Source organism: Mandrillus leucophaeus, unplaced genomic scaffold (assembly GCF_000951045.1).
Source record: "Mandrillus leucophaeus isolate KB7577 unplaced genomic scaffold, Mleu.le_1.0 Scaffold93, whole genome shotgun sequence".
Lineage (NCBI taxonomy): Eukaryota > Metazoa > Chordata > Mammalia > Primates > Cercopithecidae > Mandrillus > Mandrillus leucophaeus.
The window spans coordinates 3,873,456-3,895,616 of NW_012110141.1; the positions used below are offsets into that span (position 1 = coordinate 3,873,456).

General features: G+C 40.9%; 1 protein-coding gene across 2 annotated transcripts in view; it reads left to right on the forward strand.

Moving 5' to 3' along the window:
- Window positions 1-22,161, forward strand: part of MAMDC2 (MAM domain containing 2) — a 174,184-nt gene that overhangs the window by 50,491 nt on the left and 101,532 nt on the right. For both annotated transcript variants that reach the window (XR_001004910.1, XM_011970153.1), the window contains exons 3-5: window positions 14,271-14,542; window positions 15,784-15,868; window positions 19,052-19,189. Coding sequence is in view for 1 of the 2 variants with exons in the window: in XM_011970153.1 (XP_011825543.1) it covers window positions 14,271-14,542; window positions 15,784-15,868; window positions 19,052-19,189 (495 nt within the window). In the remaining variant the exon portion in view is untranslated. The remainder of the gene's footprint in view (window positions 1-14,270; window positions 14,543-15,783; window positions 15,869-19,051; window positions 19,190-22,161) is intronic.

Genomic DNA, 22,161 nt, shown 5'->3' on the forward strand with positions numbered 1-22,161 from the left:
CTTTCCAAATATTATGTGACCTTTCATTGTGGGTTCATCACTTGGTTTTCTGTTGGTGGTTGCTAAGGTAAACTTCTCTTCTAAAACTGCCACTTGGGCCGGCAGGACTTAAAGCTACACCCTTCCCAGACCCTATGACAAAGGGTGGAACAAACATCTGTGGTTGTGGTTTCAAATGTTGGCAGATTGTTTACACTGGAGATTGCCTCCTGGCATTTGTTTTGCTTTTGCCAGGCTTAATGCTTTGTAATCTTTTAAGACTACTTTTGCAGTGTTAGCTATGATATGAGGATAATTTCCCTGTTGTCAGGGAGAACCAAAATGGCATTCAAGACGGCTAAGCAATGCTGACCTCATCACTTCTCCATGTATTGCTGATCTCTGCACTTTGGGACTCCTCAAAATTTGAGGCTGATAAAACTATAGCTCTCTTTAATCTAGAAATGTCACACACTGAAACATTTTCTCAATGCTTCCCACAAACTCTGCATTCCAGAAAGGCAGAGAGTTGTGCATTTCGACAATCCTTTCTGGATCCTGACACAGTGAGAATTTGTGTTTCAGGAAATGTAACAGTAGAGGTATATGTGAAAATAATAAGTGTGGTGTGAGTTGCCAGCAAAGTTACAGCTCTCATTAAATATTATATTTCCTTGGATAACAGCAAATTGAGTAATTGGCATGAAATTCAAACCTAATAGGAGATCTCCATAATAGAAGAGAGTTTTGATGTAGCTTTGTATACAAACATGATAAAACAAGCCTACCATCCGGAAGAAGTTTACCCATTTATTTAAAAATATAGAAAGCACCTACTAGGAGACAGGCAGATATGGTGGGTACCCCTATATGCTTAAAATCCTAAAGAGGAATATGGACAAGTAGTCAGACAAATAAAAATTAAAGTTATAATGCTGATACTAAAAGAAGACTTAAAAAAAAAAAAAGACATCTAACCATGTTTGGAGGTAGAGAGTAGCAAAGGCTGCCTGGAAAAAGCAGTATCTAAACAGGTCCACCATGTACAGTTGTATAGGTTGCACACTGCACAATTTTACATGGTAGATATGTTAAGCTAAGACCATAATGAAGTATAGAGGTAAGACCATAATGAAGTAAGAAGGAAGTGAGCAGTAGTGGCATGGAATGTATGAGGGAAGGGATATGAAAGAGAGTATCCTAGATAAAGGAAACAGCATGTGGGAAGGGCTGAAGCAATAAAGAGTCTGGCACCTTAGCTTAAAGGAACTAAAAGAAATTCTATAGCTGCCATGTAGGCTGCAAAAAAGGGTGTGGTTAAATATGCGAGCCAGAACACCAAGGCGGTATGAATTGAGGACAATGGGGATCCCCTTCAGGTGTTTTAGGCTGGGAAATAATGTAATCAGGTTGGCATAATAGAAATAGCACTCTGGCTGCAGTGTGGAGATTAGATTAGAGTGGGGCAAGACTGAAGCAGATATACCTATCAGAAGGGCCTTGGAATAATCCAGACAAAAGATAGTTTTTGTAAACTGTATCAGTGGAGGGAACTTGAAGGAATGGTTGACTTTGAGAGAAATTTTCAAAATTCAGTTATCAAGATTGATAGAAATTTGGAGGATGGAGATGGAGGAATCAATGAAGACACTAAGATTTCTTGATTGATCACTAGATAGCTGGGGGTTCCATTCACTCAGATTTGGAAGAGTAGGGTTTGGGAGACAGAGAATTAGTTTAAGTGCCTGTGGCATGTCCATGTGGAGATGCTCAGTGGAAAGATACATGAGTCTAGAAGTGATAGGGGATCAGGCCACAGTGAGAGACTTGGGAATGGCCTCTGCATAAACAAAGCTGGAAGGCATAGGAGAAGTCAGTCAGTTAAGTAATTTGGATGCCTATAGCAGAGAAAAACGAATTAATAACGGTTTAAATTGGGATTTGTTCTTTTTCTTTCCTAGTGAAAAGTGCAGAAATAGGAACTCTGGACTGGTTAGAAGACTCAACAATATGATCAGGAACCCAGCTCCTGCTATTTTTCTATCCCACTCACAGTAATAACGTCCATTTTCAGGGTTGCCTGCTAGGATGAACAATGCTGTCAGTTTCCCCAGAAAACATGTCCTGTTCCCAGGACATAGGACTTTAAATTTAATTTAAGATTTTTTGTTTGTTTGTTTGTTTTTTGTTTTTGAGACACAGTCTTGCTCTGTTTCCTGGGCTGGACTGCACTGGCGCAGTCACAGCTTTCTGCAGCTTCGAACTCCCCAGGCTCAGGTGATTCTCCCACCTCGGCCTGCTGAGTAGCTGGGACCACAGGTGTCATGCCTGGCTAATTTTTCTACTTTCTGTAGAGACAGAGTTTTGCCATTTTGCTCAGGCTGGTCTTGAACTCTTGGGCCCAGATGATTCTCCCACCTTGGCTCCCAAAGTGCTGGGATTAGAGGTGTGAGCCATCGCACCAGACTGGAACTTTAAATGTTAAAACGAAGAAAGGCCCAGGCTAACTAAGATGAATTGTTCACCCTAGTCACCTCCTGTTCTTAAGGAATCCATTGCAACTCAAGCCCATTGCATGCACACTTCAGACAGAAAGAGGGAGGAAGGGAGAGGACAAAAGAAACCTACTAGCTGAGTCAGCCCCATCTTTGAGGAGCTTTCTTGAAAGCCCCATTCAACAACTTTCTCCATCTAGAACTTAGTCACTGGCCACCCCAAATGCAAAGGCGGTACAGCAATGTCATTCTCTTGGCTGGGGCACATTGCCAACCCCAATCAAATTGGAGTTTTGTAATGAAGAAGCAGGAGAGAATGGATATTAGGTAGGCAATTAGCAGTTACTGCTATGGTGAGGAAGTGTCATCAGAGTAGAGAAGCTAGACACAGACCCAATGAAATACTAACGAGTAAGAGACTAACAAAGGTAGAGAATACCATGGAGAAGATAGAGGAGTAGCAGGTAGAAGGTTGGGGCAAAACTATTAAAGGCGGGGAACAAGGAATCCAGAGGAAAAGAGCATTTCAAGATCATGATGTTGATGCTGCTGCCATGCGATTTTATAAATAAGGTGAAAAATGTCACAACCTTCCTGTAGAAATTCTCCTCACTCCCCAAAAGCCAAACACCCTAGATGTGGGAGGAGTTTCTGAGTCAACTAGGAAGAAAGAAGTCGGACATGATCTGCCCCATGTGGTCTTCTCCCAGGACCAGACAGATATTGCTAATCAATAGTGACACTCTATTCAGGGCGTCTCCCTGGGCCTCACTGTTTTCTTCCATTTCCATCGTAAGTGGCACTAGAGAAAAAAAAAATCTTCCTTGGCATCAAGATCCCTTTATTAGACATCAAGGTTTCATCCAGCTTCACCATATTAAGGTTCTCTGGAGGTTCTGCAGTTGTCGGCCAAGCTTGGCCTTTATTTGTGAGAGGAGCAAATTTTTTCTTATATATGAATTTGAAAAGGATGAAATATTTTGTTTTGGAGATAAGCATTGTATAATAATGACAGATGTGTAATGAATTTCCTGAGGCAAATGATATTGACAAGGAATACTGAGAACACCGAAAATTCAATTTCCACATCAGGAAGAAAGGACTTACCCCACCCATGACCCTGTGTGTTGGGATAGCTTGGAAGTGTATACGTGGTAATTTTGTGCTGCTCTATAAATGCAGGCTTTCCTTTTTCCTTAAGCAAAGCTATATTTCCCCAGTGCAAGAGCCTCTTTGCTGGTCTAGAGAAGGTTTCATTCTGGGTGGGGTTTCTTACCATTTGGGACCAAAATAAGATGACAGTATCTAGTTTTTCCTTTTCAATTATAGATAATTTTGCCCACTACACTTCAGAAGTGGGACCTGCCTATAAAGTTGCATTTCAAATCAACCATCTTTAGTATGTTGGCTTCTGGGGAGATTTAGATGGGAACTTGTACCTCCTGAGTCTCATTCATCCTCTTATCCATGGAAACTAACCACAAGCCAGGAGTTTCATGTACTTTCATTGAATGAGAATGAAAAGTTTCTTGAATCTATGTCACATTAGGGGCTTCACATGGCAAGGAGAGGGGAGAAGAGAAACCATCCCCATAAAAAACATGCACTGAAAAGACATGCCTTGCAAAACTCCATGGGGAAACCCTTTCTAATCCAGCAGGAAGATTTGGAAGCTTGCTGGACTTGTTTATATTAAATGATATGAAGTACCCTGTTGTCTGGCAACTGGGGGCCCATATACTTTATGGAAATGCATTGTTCATAAGATGCACACATTCCAAGTTAGTAAATACTTATTAAGACATTGGACTGAAACTGTGGGCTGTGCCTTGTACAAGCTGATAACTAGAGGTCTCTGGACCTCCAGTGCTACCGTTCTGCAGAGTGACTCTGTAACCCTTTATCTTCATGTTGCCCCACTTCACACCCTTTGGCAGGATTTACTGGTAATATTTGATAGCGTTCTCTGAGCCCAAGCCTGTGGGGTCTCTGACAGCAATCAGTAACCAAAGTGTAGGTGCAAATAATCTTATTTTGTATTCCTAGATTCTAAGTTCACCATAGATTTGCTAACATCCTTTTAGGGAGTGGGGAGGTGCACTACTATAGATTAATTATAAGATATTCCCTAATTTTAGAAATCTTGACATGTTTAAAAGTCTCCTAGATTTGAGGCACTGCGGTAGAAAAATTAATCAGATTATTGTGTTATCAGTAGAAATAATATTTGTAGAGAAGCCCAAATAACAGTCCATGTAGATTGATCCACACCTTCAGGATCCCAGTATAAGGAAAAGGAAGAAAAGGTTGTTTTCCTGCTGTAAGAAAAGGATATTATGAAAAGATAAATTAATGAAGGAGACAGAAAAGGAAATATTTGGAGACAGCCTGGTGCAGAGGAAAAGGCATGGACTTTGTGCCTCAGCTTGGTTTCCTAGCTGTTTCCTTGAACTGGTGAATTAATTTTTGTCAATCTCTGTTTCCTTATTTGTAAAGTGGCAATTTCTACATCATAGGATCATTTGACAGGTTTAAGGGAGAACATGTGTGAAGAATCCAGTACCCAGAGTACAACAAATGTTAGTTGTTTTTGAATCTTTGTTTCTTACCAGATGACTTGAGCTGGTCTTAAAAGTTATGTTCATCTTCATTTTATTAAAATTATGATTTACATGATTAGTGATTTGTTAAACAACACAGAATAATAGTGAAATTGGAAACTTCAAACAAGATGAGAATACTTTATGTGAGTCATAAATATTTGTGATTTTTTTTCTTACATAGTTTCAGATCAGAACATTCTCTGCCAGGAGTAATCAGCAGATTTATAAATCATTGTTAATCTGATTGAGAAAAAAAACTCGGATATTAATAGTCCCAAAGATTAAAACATTGTTTTACATTTAAGGAGTGCTATATTATTTATTTTCTAATAACACAATCAACTTTGAGAACCCCATATCCATTGTATTTTCTATACATACTGAGAAATTTGACTTTTTCATTTTTTTGAAAGTCTCTGATATGCAAAGAAAATAAAGCTCCTTCAAACTGTAAGCTGATGGCTTATACATAATGGAGGATGCAGTTCCACAGAGGCATCCTCTCTCCACGATAGAAATCTGTTCTTTGCAGAAACTTTATGAACATTTGCTGGATGCTTTGCATATATTATTGTCCAGGCTGCTTTGATTATCTGGTAGATCCCAGAGACGACTGTCATAGCATAAAAAGACATGCCCACAGCAGTAGAGCACGCACTAGGGAGAACAGATCCAGTTGCAGATAGTTGGAAGAACTTCTACATAGGGGGCAGCAGTTGGTGTCAGAAAGGTAGGGCAGGCCAGGCATCGTGGCTCACGCCTGTAATCCCAACACTTTGGGAGGCCGAGGTGGGTGGATCACCTGAGGTCAGTAGTTTGAGACCAGCCTGGCCAACATGGTGAAACCTCGTCTCTACTAAAAATAAAAAAATTAGCCAGGTGTAGTGATGGGCGCCTGTAATCCCAGCTACTTGGGAGGCTGAGGCAGGAGAATCACTTGAACCTGGGAGGTGGAAGTTGCAGTGAGCTGAGGTTACCCCACTACACTCCCATCTGGGTGACAGAGCAAGACTCTGCCAAAAAGAAAGAAAGAGAGAGCGCAAGCGCAGGTGGAAGAACAGCAATTGGTATCAAGGAAGGACAATATGAGATGACGAGGTGGGGTAACCATCAGAAGAGGATGCTGATCATCTAACTGGACATAGGAGCACTAACATTTATTAAGAACTTGGCCCTGTGCTAAGTACTTACATTATCTTATTTAATCTTTTTAAAAGGCTACAAAATCAGTATTTTAATATCCTCACTTTACCAGTGAAGAAAGTGAGTTTCAGATAATATAATTAACTTGCCCAAAGTGACATTGTTTCTAAGTGGCATGGCCAAGATTCGAACTGAGATCAACCTGATGTGATAGCCACACTCAACCACTCCACCATACTGTGTCCACAGCAGGACGTGATCCAGGGGGGCAAACAGTTAAGGCATTCAGAAAATTGAGTGGGAAGATCCTTGCTTGAGTTCAGGGACTAGACTTCAGCCCTGGGAAGGAAGCTGCCAAAAAGAAGCAGTGTCCTTGCCTTAGATATGCAAGACACTAAGCTCTAAACAAAAGAGAGATGTAGGCATTGCTGTCAGACCTGGGTCATAAGATTTCAGTAAGAATCACATCAGGAGTAAATATGCTGGATTCCACTTGAAATGATGATTAGCCTTGGGTAAGAACCAGAGGAGCTCAGCTGTGAGGAGGGAGACTGCGTAGCATGGGCAGCCAGGATGGGCCTAGCACTAAAAGGACAAAGTTGTAGATTTTAACAGCAAAGGGCCAATTAAAGTGAAATGAATGAGGCCTGTTCTCATATCAGCACTGAAAATGTGCTACTGGTCTACTACTTGAACAAATATCTTCTCTGATCTATATTGGAAAAAAGCAAGAAGACAATATTCATTTCTCTCTGTCTCTGCAATAACTAAAAAACTCCTGCCTTTGATGATGAGAACAGAAATTAGCAATTAACATGACCATTTACAAAGCATCTTTATATAGTCATGCACTGCATAATGATGTTTTGGTCAACAATGGGCATATATGATGGTGGTCCCATAACATAACAAAACTGAAAATTCCCTATAGCCTAGTGACACTGTGATGATTCTGATCCTGTATAGGCCCTAGGCTAATGTGAATGTTTGTGTCTTTGTTTTTAACAAAAAGTTTGAAAAGTAAAAAAATGTTAAAATATTTAAATCAGAAAAAAACTCATATAATAAGGATATAAGGAAAGATATTTTATACAGTACTGTACAATGTGTTTGTGTTTTAAGCTAAGAGTTGTTACACAAGAGTCAAATGTTAAATTTTTTTTTAATTTATAAAGTAAAAAGGTTATAGTAAATGAAGGTTAATTCATTATTGAAGAAAAATATTTCATATAAATTCAGTATAGCCTAAGTATACAGTGTTTATAAGTCTACAGCAGTGTACAGTAATAGCCTAGGCCTTCACATTCCCTCCCTGCTGACGCACAGACTCACCCACACCACTTGCAAGTTAGTGCCCTATACAGATGTACCCTTTCTTATCTTTTATGCTGTATTTTTACTATATCTTGTCTATGTTTAGGTATGTTTAGATACACAAGTACTTACCATTGTGTTTCAGTTGCCTACAGTATGTAGTACAGTAACATACTGTTACAGGTTTGTAGCCTGGGGTAATGGGCTGTCCCATATAGCCTACGTGTGTAGTAGACTCTCCATCTAGGTTCATGAAGTACACTCTATAATACCTGCATAATGACAAAATCACCTAATGATGATTTCTCAGAACCTATCTTCATTGTTTAGTGACGCACGACTGTATATCATTTTATCAGGTTCTCACAATAGCCCTATAGATATGATGTCATATCTCACTTCAGTTTTACAGTCTAAAGTCAGCACAAAAGGTGAAAATTATACATTGTCAAAATTGCTCTTAAGAGTTCCTTAAATTACAGAGTACGGTGCACATGGTTTTATACATATTATGCCATTTTTATGAACAACACGGCCAATTCTTCTTTCTGCATGGAAGTATATACTTATTTAAACATTAGATGAAATAGATTCCATTCAGTGGCTATTCATATGAAAAATACATTTCGTGTGTGTGTGTGTCATAGTACTCGTCGTTGGGTTGTTTTAAGTTGGTTTGTTTTTTCCGAAGTACATTGAGTTTCCACATATTGAATGTATATGTAAAGTGGCTCTCTTCTTTTATTATTCCCATTTTGAAAATAAAGAAGCCAGTGATTCAGTCTGTGTGTGTGTCATAAGGTTTTAAACCTAGCTTATAATTTACAAATCCTGAGTAGGTTCCATTGTACCACACAGTCACCCCAGCACGATTATCACACCTGAACGATGGAGCATTTGGCATTCATTAGCTAATAGAATTCCATGGGTGCCAAGAAGCCCCCTGTGATTTGTGCCCTGACCATGCTGCCACAGTGATGGTGTGGAACTTAGAACTATCATGCTGTGCCATGGCTATTGGAAGTTATCGATACATTGAATTCTGGCCATGCAGATGTGTCCAGCAATTGAACATGACTTCAAGACTCAGTTATTTATGGCTTGACTTCACTTAAACAAAAAAGCTTTTTCTGTTGTTTTCTGATGCTTGCATGTGACAAGGAGACATGTTCAGACCCTAGGGCATGTTGAGTCTGTACTTTTTGGCAGGATGGCTTAATGATTGTTTTTGATTGCTGACTTACTTTTTAAAAAAATCTATTTGGAAGTTTATGGCCCTTTTCTGACCCCTTACAAAGATTTTATCATCTCTAATAAATGTCTAGTAAACCCGTTCCAATTGCCTAAGCAACCATATTTGAAGTGGATCCTTCCCTCTCCTCCTGACGCCATTTCTCCAACACTGTGTTTGGTAAATCTCCCGCAGATCCTTGGCCTGATGCATCACAATCAACCTCCCAATCCCCCTGTGATTTCTGCCCTTCTTTTCCTTTTTCTCATTTGTTTTGTTTACTCTAACATCTCTGAAGCATTGCTTTGTATTCTTATTGGTTTTAAAAGATGAGAAAAGGGAGCATGTCAGCAAGAATGGTGGAGTAAGGACCTCAGAGAATCCTCTCCCCATAAAAGCAATGAGAACAGCAGAAGAAATGGTCAAAAATCAACTTTTTAAGAATTCTGGACATTAACCAAAAGCTTACAACATTCAGGAGCATGTATTCAAGAAAAATGAAGGAATATTGTTAAAACAGTGAACTTTATGGTGTTCTACATTATTCCCATTTTGATCTTTAAATATATATGGAAATACAAGGGGCCCAGAATAGTCAAAATGATCTTGAAAATGAGTATGAGGTTGGAGGTCTCATACTTCCCAATTTCAAAACTTACTACACAGCTACAGTAAGGAGGACTCTATGGTACTGGCATAAGAATAAACACAGATTAATAGAATCGAACTGAGAAGTCCAGAAATAAACCCCACATCTATCCTCAGTTTATTTTAACAATGGTGGCAAGAAAATTCAATGGGCAAAAATTAGATCAAAGATCTAAATGTAAAAGCTGAAACAATAAAACTCTGAGAAAAAAACAAGCTGTAAATCTTCATGACCTTAAATTTGAGAATGGCTTCTTAGCTATGATGCCAAAGGCAGGAAAAAAAACTAAAAATAGAAAATTAAACTTCATCAGAATTTAAAAATTTTGTATTTCAAAGGATACCATAAAAAAGGTGAAAAGACGGCCAGGAGCGGTGGCTCACTCCTGTAATCCTAGCACTTTGGGAGGCTGGGGCGAGTGGATTGCTTGAGTTCAGGAGTTCGTGACCAGCCTGGACAACATGGTGAAACCCCGTCTGCACTAAAATACAAAAAAATTAGCCAGGCATGACAGCATACACCTGCAGTCCCAGCTACTTGGGAGGCTGAGGTAGGAGAATTGCTTGAGCCCAGGAGGTGGAGGTTGCAGTGAGCCGAGATCACGCCACTGCATTCCAGCCTGGGCAGCAGAGCAAGACTCCGTCTCCATTTAAAAAAAAAAAAAAAGAAAGTGAAAAGACGAAGCACAGAATGGGAAAAAATATTTGCAAATTATCTATCTGATAAGATCTATTATCCAGAATTTATAAAACCTCTTATAACTCAACAATAAAAAAAAAAACAATTTTTAAAATGGACAAAGGATTTCAACAGACATTTTTCCAAAGTAGATGTACATTAATAGCCAATAAGCACATGAAAGATGCTCTACATAATTAGTCACTCAAGAAATGCAAATCAAAAGCATAACCAGAGATCACATCTACTAGCGTCACTATAATTTTAAAAAAGATGGGCAATAACAAGTGTTGGTGAGGATGTGGAAAAGTTGGAACTCTCATACACTGCTGGTGGAGATGTAAATGATGCAACCACTTGAGAAAGCAGTTTGGCAGTTCGTCAAAAAGTTAAACATAGAATTTCCATGTGGCCTAACAATTCCACTCCTAGGTATACACCTAGGAGAATTGAAATTTTTGTATACAAAAACACTTGCATAAAAATGCTCATGGCAGGATTATTCATAATAGTCAAAAAGTAGAGACAATCCAAATGTCCATCAACTAATGAATGAATAAATCAAATGTGGTATATCCATAAAATAGAATATTATCCCCCAAAAAGAATGAAATTCTAATATATGCTACAATATGGATGAACCTTGAAAATATTATGCTAGGTGAAAGAAGCTAGTCACAAAGAGACACATATAATTCTATTCATAAAAAGTTTCCAGAATAGGCAAGTTCAGGCAAACAGAAAGTAGATCAGTGGTTTCCAGAGGTTAGGGGTGGGGAGAATGAGGGATGACTGCTAATGGATACAGGCTTTCTTTTTGGGGTTATGGTGAAAATGTTCTGGAATTAGATAGTGGTGATGGTGCACAACTTTGTGAATATGCTAAAAACCTCTGAATTGTATTAAAAGGGCGAATTCTATGGAATGTGAATTATGTCTAAAGTTAACTTCCAAATATCAATCTGATTAAGATGGAATAAATAAAACATTTTACACCCAGAGAAAACTTCATTAATTCACTCGGTGGTAAAATGATTCTTTTTAAGTAAAAAGAACTCAACATTTATTCTAGAATAGCAATTTTCTTAGTGACAAGGCAGGGAAAGGCAACATTCTTGAACATTAATATCTTCCTCATCCTATATTTTCTAAAACTTCTTCAAAATATGCCATGTTCCTTCTAGTTCAATTTAGCTATAACATGACCACAAAATATACCCCTACACTGAAGCCACAAGCAGAGATAACAAGTAGTTTCAACTGAAGTGCCAGCTCAGATTGATTGGCAGTGGCTACATGGAGCACTATATTTAGAAGGGTTCCAAGGCTGTATCCAGAGCAGGCCTGGAAAATGTAGTGATTAATTTAGAAAATTAGTCTTGAAGTTGGCAGTGATAGTGGAGGTGGGCGGCACTTGGGCTAATGATTAGGTCTAGGAAAATGCATCATTCTGCTGAGTGCATTGCATACAATCAGCTGGGTAGATACATCTTTGCTTGGACTGTAATGCAGCTAATAGGCACGTTCACATGGCGTGACCTAAAAACAAGTATGAGATCTTTAATTTAAATGCAAAATTCCAATATTTAAAAATAACTCACATTTATGGCTAAGATGTCAAAATCACTCAATGAATAGCACCAACTTTCATCACACAGAATAAAATCTAGGTATTTTAAATAGTATATTTTATATAGTGTGTGCTCTCAAAGGTTCTTGACAAGAGAACATTAGCATATGCTTATAGCAAAATCTGATCAGGTGAGAGAGAATATCAAGAGAATTTTTTACGGCACTCACTGAAAAGCCAAGAAAATCACCAGCAGATGGACTCTGTGCACCTACTGTAACACACGTTCACTTAAATTTGCGTTGTACCTTCCAGCAGAACTGTTGCCTCCCTCCTTTACGTGCTACAGGAGCCTGCACTTTCTTTGGTAGATGAGAGGTGGCTGGAGAATGAACCCTATTTACCTGTCATACATTGTAAGTCAGCAGTTCTCAAAGACCAGTAGCATCAGCATCTCCTGGAACGTCTAAGAAATGCAATCTGTTAGAAATGCAGCAACACCCCAGCCCTACTGGTTTGGAAACTCGAGGGGCGGGCCTGGGGATCTGTATTTGAACAAGATTTCCAGGTGACTCTGGGCTCAACTTTAAGAGCATTGCCCTTTCTAGAGTGGGGAAAGAAAAAGGGGAGGGAGAGAAAAGGGGAGGCTGGGGAAGTGCCCAGGGAAAATTGAGCCTCCCATGGCAGCAAAGTTGGTATTTGATGTGAATGTTGATAGGACATAGCAAGGTCTTTATTTGTTTCTTTCCTCTTTTATACTCCATGTCCCAACTCTCTATTTCCTCGGAAAAGGTTTGAGGTACTCATGTGATCTCCCCAAATCCAGCCTGCTTGAAGTCCCTTCTTTTGGGACAGTAGCAAAGAGTGGGGAAAGAGGATGGCACTAATACATTCCTCACGCCACAAGAAGCGGCACTTTTATCCAAAAAGGGTTGGTCTCAAGAGCCCTGGCTTAGAATAGTCAAACCCAACAAGCCTTTCACCTCGGAAATGCGCGTGAAGCACTTAGAACAGTAGTTGGGCCTGGGTTGCAGTGAGAGTTGCCTATATGTGGGAGGTATGGTGGTGGCAGCAATCGCTGCAAGGGCCAAATTTCTCCACAAGGGTGCCTGGGTTGGCATCTGGAAGCAATTGCTATCTGCACCCAGTGGGCAGTTGCTATGTTAAGAAGATTGCCAGCAAGAGTTAGATCTTGATCTTGAAACCCTTCAGTCGGCAAGCAAGAATCCCTGAAGACAGTGCCCTAACTGTGTCCCTCATGTGAGGATGGCCGTCATCTGAGCTCCAGTTGGCCTGTCAGTACTCGCCACAGAGATAAGGATCCAGGCTGGGATGGGCATTTGAGACAACAAGCGTGGGAGGACAGGCTAAGAACATCAAGCAAAACAAAGAGGCTTTTCAGATCCTTTCTAGTAAGAGTTTAGGGTTAGGGAGACTGAACTGCAGACACAGGGAGGGGGAAGCCACAGGATGAAAGACAGCAGGTTAAATGACAGCCATGAATGTGGGACCCTCTGAGAAAGCATGAGAATCTGCAAGGCCAGAAAGGCCCAGGAGGTCCCCAAAGACCCACAGGCAATCGGATCATTGATATAGGAAACCAGATGGCCAGAGGTGAGTTTGGAAGGCTTGAGTTAAGGTTCTTGGCTTCAATGCCCCACCTTTTTTAATAGAAATGTTTTTCACATCCTGTACAGTCAGCAGAAAACGCTTGTCAATATTAGGAGGGTAGAGGGAGAAGGGAAGGAGAATGAACAGAGGAAAAGGAAAGGAGGAGGAGAAGGATGGGGAAACGGGAAGAGGAAGACAGAAGTGAGGAGGAGAAGGAGAAAGGAGGAAAGAGGGAATCCAAAAGGAGAAGTGAGGATAGAGGAGAAGGAAGGATGATTGCTAGTCTCAGAGTGTCCAGTGCTTTCCCAGCCCTGTGCTACATGTTTTGCAAGTGTTTCCTCATTTAGTTCTCAGAACTATGAAATCTGGTCATGGAAGAGTCAAGGGAAGGAAGTCTTATTCCTAATTTAAAAAATAAAATAGCTTACAATGTACTTTTTATGCCTAGGTCCCAAGATCCAGGCTTAGGTAACCAAATCAATTCAGTTTACATAATGGTACAAGTTAAATGCAGACTGAAGCATTAGGTAATGGGGAGAGCTATGTAAGGAGAAGGTTGAATCCACCTAGTTATGCTGACTTCAGTCATGCTGCTCTTCTGATTCTGATGTCCCTCAGCCTGCAGATACATATGCCTATAGGGACCAGGGAGATGAATGCAATGTGCTAAATGGGCCTGGTGTAAAAGAATAAAAAGCAGAGACAGTGTCAGGAGTGAAGAGGGAGTGATGGCAATTATGGCAAAGCGGAGACCACATGCCACCCTCTGAAGAGGCAGCACCACTCAGCTCCAGCCTGTTGTCGTCATCTGGTAACATGGCCTCAGTGCTTTCAATTTTTTCAAAAGAGGCCAGTGATCCAGTGTTCAGGCAGCTTCCAGTGGGTTGACAAAATATATCTGCAGGTTTATCTGCCCAGAGACTTGACTGCAGTTGCATATTTTTCCAGGTTGCAAACCAAAAATTGATCCTTTTCCTGTGTTCCTTTCTCTTTCCAGGTCATTACATTTACGTGGATACCTCCTTTGGCAAGCAGGGGGAAAAAGCTGTGCTGCTAAGTTCTGACTTACAGGCTGAGGAATGGAGCTGCCTCCGCTTGGTCTACCAGATAACCACATCTTCAGAATCTCTGTCAGATCCCAGCCAGCTGAACCTCTATATGAGATTTGAAGATGAAAGCTTTGATCGCTTGCTTTGGTCAGCTAAGGAACCTTCAGACAGCTGGCTCATAGCCAGCTTGGACTTGCAAAACAGTTCCAAGAAATTCAAGGTAGGTGGAGTTTAGGAGAAAGATATAGAGCCTCTTATCTTTGCTTTATACTATTCTAAAATCTTATGAAAATTTCTGATGTGGAGGTTAGTTATCTCCTGGATTTTGATGTGATGTTTCATAGGATACATACCATAGAAGAATATTAGCAATGGAACTTAACATTTTGTTTATTCCTTAAAAGAGCTTCTTCCCAGATTTCTTTCCCATCTATTTAAATAAGCCTTCTGTAAAAATCTAAATGGGGCTTAAACCAACCTCTTCAATGAAAATAGATTTTCTATGGCTTTTAGGGAGTATTCTCATTTCTATAATTTTATTTCATCCTTCTAAACTGTGTGTGCTATGTGTGTATCATCTTAATCATTTCTTTGCTACAAATTTTGAACAAAACATTAACTATAATAAAATGAAAATGAAAATACTTTAAAAGAGAGAAAATACTTAAAGGATATGTTCCATTTCCTTTTCAAAGAGGGAAGGTGTTCCTTTGGGAGTCCTGGAAAAGGAAAGTAGAGAATATAAGGTGATGCTGGGTGTGGATTGGATAAGGAAGGAGGATGGGATCCAGACACACCTGGCCATGAAGTGTGATGTTTATTGAAAATATTTCATCAAGGACACAATGGAGCCATCATGAAAACATTCCCCATTCCTAATCCACCTTTCAGTTTCCTATCCCATCCTGCTTCTTCTTTGAAAAGCTTGAAATACTTTACTCTCCAATACCCTCTTTCTGCCTGGAGTCCTTCCCTGTCAGCTGGTGGTTGAGGATGGAGCATGGGGCCTCTGAGTTCCCTCTTTTACAACATCCTCCCAGCAGTTATCACCTCCTAAATCTGCCAGCACAGTTGCAGAATATAGGGCTAAAACCACAGGAGAAAAAGTGATTACTTTCAGAAACAGGACCACAAGTGCTACCACAAGCACTGAAGATGGTGGTGGTTGGGATAACAATAGAAGAGAAGACAGCTGGCTCTGAGCTTCTATCAGATGCCTTACTCACCTCGAAGTTTTGATGTATGAGTTTATGTGCACATGCGCATGCACACATATACATACACACACATTCTTTTAGTAAAGTCCATAGTGAAATTGGTATCCAATCGCAATTAGCTGAGACTAACAATCCTATTTTGCCTTGAATGGCTGAACAGCTCCAGACTAATAGCTGAAATACTGAACCAAGGAAACATGATGTTTTGAAGTCTAACTCCCCTTCTTCCCCATATGTTGTGCAGATTTTAATAGAAGGTGTACTAGGACAGGGAAACACAGCCAGCATTGCACTGTTTGAAATCAAGATGACAACCGGCTACTGTATTGGTAAGTGGGCTTCATTTTCATTAAATCAAACTGTGAATCTTTTTCTAAAAGCTACTGTTGCCAGAGGGAACTGAATCAATCCTAAAGACCAAGTATTTTATAGAATGCACTGCATAATGCATACTGGTTTAAATTCTTTGCTAGGTTCATTTGAATACTGTATGTTGTTTTGTCTTTAGTGTGGGAAGGCTCATTAGAATTTGCCTGTACTGTCTGGATTAATGAAAGAAACATAGATGCAGCAACTGTAACTTGAGAACTGCCACCTTAACCTTGACATGTTCTGATTAAAATAATTTACAAATTGCTGGAAACTCAGCTTTTTGTAGCATGTGCCAGAAAAGCAGACATTGTATTATCTTCTTTCCCTCATTTCTCTCTTGGCATACCACTGCCCTCCTCTTAATAATCACAGTTGTCACTTAGAATTCACTTGAGAAGAGTTGGTTGGCTGTCTCTTATGTGCCAGCTTCCAAGAGGGCATAAAGAAAGGGTAAACCCTGTCCTATGGTGGTTCAGTCTCTATTTGTCTACACTGAAGCTAGTTCTGTATATGATAACTACTGCTGAGGAAGGACAAGCTGTGCAGTGGGGGCGCAGGAAGGAGGAGAAGAAATTGGAGAGGACTGAATAGGGACAATGCATTGGAGCTGGAGTTTCAAGAAGGAGAAGAATTTAGTTAAGTGGAGGTGCAGGGTAGGAAGGTAAGGGTTCTCTGTGGCCAGACTTCTGTGGGGAGAAAGAACAGAACAGGTTCAGGCAAAGGGAAGAGGCTGAGTAAGGTGTTTGAAGTGAAGACCAAGACTGCTAAGGGAGTTTGTGATGGAAAAGTGTGGATGCAGGATGTGGAGCTTGGACCTGCTGAATCATATGGGTCAGCCAGCAGGGGAGAAGTGTGCAGCTGCACTTTCGGATGACTCCAGCTGTCACGTGGAAGATGAGTTGGGTACAAGGAAAATACACAGCAGGTGGGAAAACCCCTAGGAAGCAGCTGTGACCTTACAGAGGGGACTTAATGAGGGCAATACTGAATTAGCAGTGGAATCGGAAAAAGGCAGTAGAATTGAGAGATTTTTCAGCACTGACAGCTCTTGAAGGCTAAATGAATGTGGCGGGGAAGAGAAAGGACAGTCAAAGAAGGTTCTGAACAACAACAACAAAAAAGCCTTTGCTAATCCCCTGAAGTTTCACTTCTCTGTTTTGATCTCAATGATGTCTCTAGGGCAAGTGAAAGAAAATATACCATTTTCTGAAGATACAGTGAGGCTCAGGCTCCCTTCCTTGAGCCTGCCTCTGGGCTCCCCACCTGGCACATGTAAAAGGTTGCAAACGACAGACAAGTTAGACACCCCTGGTGGAGCGCCATCTGCTGGCCCAGTCAGCTTACTGAGCCTCAGCCTCTGCTTTGTCATCTGTAAAATGGGAATAAAATGCTTCCCTCCTAGGATTCTTGGGAGGAGGAATGAGATCGTGGCTATGAAGATGATTGGTATATACAGTGCTGGGCATCCAAGACATGTTGCCTTTCTTCAAATGATGTGGTGACTTCTGATTTGTTTGAAACAGAAGGATGCCAACGCTTTTAACTCGTTAAACTCTATGATCATGCTCTCACTTCTTTCTTTCTGGGTACTTTCTCTGTCTCTTTCCATTCCTCATCTGTAAAATGAGGTTAGTAACAGTGCCTATGTCATGGGGCTGCTTTGAGGATTGAATAAGTTAATTTATGTAAAGTGCTGAGAATGAAGCCTGGCACATTGAGGAATATTTTGCTTTTTATTTTACTCTTAGGCAGCCTTTGGCACTGAATGTTAGGGCATTGGTTAGCAGACACTGTGGTGGAAACATTGAAAATGAAAATCTTAGAAATTTTCAGTGCTTGCTAATGTAAAAACACATTGCTGACTATACCAGTCAAGATCCTGGCAGGAAGGAGGAAACAGGATACACTCAACCTGAGTAATTTGAGGGAAGCTCACTGGAGAGATCACAAACTGTGAGTCGTAAAGGAAGCCAGCAAGGGACAGCTCTGTGACCGAGGACTAGTAACAGTGATAATTCATGAGCTGTTGTCTTCTTTTGGCCTGAAAGGAAAAGGGAGGAGGAGTTTCCAGTACCTGTAAACAATAGCTATTTGGTGAGGACTGCTTGACAAGATTTACCAACCCATGGCGACCTGGCTGGGAGACTGCTGCGCAATTAAACCCCTGATTTCACTCTCCTTCCACCTTCCGTTGGTCGAATCCAACAGGGAGATGGAAGGCAGGGGAGCCCATTGATACAGTTCAGATAGGTCAACCTCTGCAGGACCTATCAGGTGGAGAAGAGCAAAATTGATCTGCAGGGGGCCAATGGCCAGCACAATTATACTTCCTAGTTTAATTGCATGATTATAAGGGTCAGTGGAGGCATTAGCTTGTGAGTTTCTTGCTCCTTTTTAAGGAAAAGTTGTTGATGAAGATCAATATATCCACGCAAACATGCCAACGACACTAAGGGGAGAAGAGGAGGGTCTGATTATCCTCTCTCTCTTCTCCACTCAGTAGCTGCAAAAGGAACCCAGAACCTAGGATAGATCTGTCCCACCTATTTTGCCTGGGTTCTCATTTATAAGAAAAATGGAATTTTAGCATCTCGGACACATGCCCCTCAGCTCTGGGCAACTTGTTCATCATGAGAAGAGAAAGGAAAGGAGGACTGGGCTACCAGATTCAAGAAAGGGTTGTGGAAAAAATTTTCTAGAGCTAAGAGCATAACGCTGAACAGTGCTTTGAGACAGAGGTGACTGATAAAAACAGCTGACTTGTACCAAGCACTGACCACATGCCTGGCACTGCACTGGGAGCTCTCCACACTTACAATAGCTCTGTGAAGTAGGAACATTGTCCCCATTTCACATATGGAGACACAGAGGCTACAAAAAGTGATAAGTCATGCTCCAAGTGACATGGCTAATAAGTGGAAGGGCCATAATCCAAAGGGCCAATGATGAATTAGAATCTTGATTTATTACAGGATCTGTCTCTCTTCTTGACCAATATTGTGCGGGGGTCCTGGTAGAAAGGTCAGAGTGGGCAAAGGAAGAGAGAAACTTCTGAATATCTAAGAGCAAACTCTGTAGTAGGATGGGTGTACCCAGGTGTGACTGTGTGTCCATGCAGTGTTTTTGTTTCCCTTCCCCAGAATGTGACTTTGAAGAAAATCATCTCTGTGGCTTTGTGAACCGCTGGAATCCCAACGTGAACTGGTTTGTTGGAGGAGGAAGTATTCGGAATGTCCATTCCATTCTCCCACAGGATCACACCTTCAAGAGTGAACTGGGTGAGCTGCGGTCAAATGGAGTCCATTTCCCAGGATAAATTTTTCTGCTGTCTCCTCCCACTTCCTGCACGGACCTAGCTGTGGCTTCTGTCAATAGGGAAGAGAGGAGGGAGGAGGGTGAGTAGGAACTAAGTAGGAACCAGGAGGTGTGGCAGAAGAGTAGGGAAGGATCTACAGGGAGGTAGAGACAAACTGCACCTGTGAGCTCTGTAGCTACGAGGAAGGCCACCCCGTAAAGATTTTCCTTCACCTGTGGCCTAGTCTTGTATTTTCACATTTCCATATTATGCTTTACTTTCTTGTGTATTTGTTGTTTAATATTTCTCATTTCTAAAGACAAGGTTGGAATAATCCTAGGTTACTTTTCACTGAAAATAGATCAAAGGATGTCAATGGGTCCTAGGAACTTCCCAAGTGACAGTGAGGTGAGCCAATACTGCTGATTAGCTCTGAATGTGGTGTGCAACAGGCCCCCCTAGTGGCGAAGAAGGCTGCTTCTCTGCAAGGAAAATGAGAGGTGAGGTTGTGTTATCAGCAAGAAGTCAGCTTTGAGAAGAAGTCCTCCACAGAAGAGAGACAAGGGCAAGGGCTTACTTACTTGTGGGTTACCACTGCTCTCACCTGGACCCTGGTAGGCTTTGGAAAAGCCTAGGTCTCTCCACAGTTGCAAGACATTTCATCCTCGACTCCAAGGTCTCCAAGGAGTAAGAAGCTTCTGGCGGCTGGCTTTTCAACAAGAACAAGACAGGAATTTTTATTCTGCTGCAAACAGTTAACTTTTTCTCTTTTGATCCTTTACACAGAGATATTGATGACCTTTTATGGTTCTTTCCATTTTCCTTCATTCACTATTGCTTCTCGTCATCTGAATATTTTTAATCATGTCTCCAACTCTTTTTTTCAAAAGTGCTCATCCTTCAGCTTATCTTGACTCTAGACCGTCTTCATCCTAACCTTATTGTTCTCTTTGCTCCTATTCTATCTTCTCCTTTATATCCCGAATCTCAGGTTCAGTCTCCTGTAACAGCCAGGCAGACAGTATAAGCAAATGACATGTGGGCTGGGTGAGGACTGCGGCAAACTAGACAGCAGAGACCCTGTGCAAAGGCTACTCGGCTCTAATGAGTTGCTGCTGTGTGAGAATGCAAGCCCGGGTTGCTAGATCTTTTGATGTTTCAAGATCATCAGGAAGGCAGGGGATTTTTTTGTGTGTGAAATTTCCCAAATGTTTAAAAGTTGGTGAATATTTTCTAAAATCACAGTGTGGGCCAATAAAACACATTTGCAGGTCACGTCCTGTTGGCCAACTTCTATTTTGCAACCTTCATTTGACAAGTTTCTTTTCTTTTACAACATGTTCAGGCTTCTTAGAATAAGTTACTTATACGTAACCACAAATAAAAAGATTGGAGTCTCATGGAGCTTGCCTGTTTAAAACAAATGCAACTTTAAATCTAGCATTGTCATTAATTTGACCCAGCATTAGATATAATGGGGAAAATGACAATTAAAATGACAGATCCTCTATGGCCCCTTCCCAGCTTCAAGGAAGATTCTTTCAAGAAAGGAAAAGAGATTTTTATCACAACTGGATGTTAACAAAGGGCGGTATGTGTCAAGTGCAATAAGAGTGGTCTCCTTCCCCCACCAAAAAAGAAAGGTGTTGGGAATTCAGAGACAAAAGAGGCCCCTCACTGCTTGGATGTCCTAGAAGACATGATAAAAGAAGTAAACCGTATTTCGGGGATTGGTATGATTTTGACAAAGATGAGAAAAAGCTAAGAGCAATGATACAGTGGTGGTAGCTACGAGGGGTGGATGGGGGAAGAGATGTGGCTGAGAAAGCAGTACAGGGACAAATTTGAAAATGCCTGGAATGCCAGGTAAGAGATTTTAACTTTATTTCATTGACAATGGGAGGCCGCACAGGTGTTTGGGCAGGGGAGAGACACCATCACAGCAGTGTTTTTAGATGGATTAACATGACAGGGATTATTTCAGTAGATGGACAGTAAAAAGGTGGAGCAAGAGTACAGAAGAATCCCCCAGAAACTGTTTCTTCAGATGCATCTGGGGTCACTTACATAAGAAATTGAGATAAGACAAAAAAAGCATGTTTATGTACTTCCTACCTTTAAAACCTAGGTTCAGCCTTTTTCTTTTCTTTTTTTTATTTTTTTATTTTTTTGAGATGGAGTCTTGCTCTGTTGCTTAGGCTGAAGTGCAGTGGTGTGATCTCAGCTCACTGAGACCTCCACCTCCCGGGTTCAAGCAATTCTCCCTGCCTCAGCCTCCCAAGTAGCTGGGATTACAGACACCTACCACTTCATCCAGTTAATTTTTGTATTTTTAGTAAGGACAGGGTTTCCCCATGTGGGCCAGGCTGGTCTCAAACTCCTGACCTTAGGTGATCTGCCTGCCTCAGCCTCCCAAAGTGCTGTTTAGCACTTTTGACAGTGACAAGAGATTGAATTTTTTCTATGGATAGTCCATATTTTTACCTTATAAATAAGTGGCCTATCCTCATTCGGGGCCCTTTGTAGGAACCACACTATAAACGAGTGCTCTGTGTACAGTGAATGATAACCAGTCATGGCAAAGTAATCCATGAATCTGCATGAGTATTTTAAAAGACAGTTGAGTTAACTCAAAATAATAAAATGTCACCAACTCTTGAGAGCTTTAGGTAAATGAGTAAAGCAACTAACAATCTCTTGGGGTTTGAAGAAAGAAAAGCCCGATGACTTTTTCTTCATGTGTGACAATAGGCTAGTTTTGAGATTTTTTTTCTGTCCTATCTTAAGAATCTAATACAAGGAACAGAAAGGATCTTGAAAGGCTGATGCATCAAAATGGCAATTATGTCTCCTGTCATTATCACAGCTGCACAGAGATGCAAATTTAACAATGGGGAAGTGTTAGAGAACTTTTCCCAAATCATTTAAAAATTAGTTCCAAAGTCAAACCCTGTG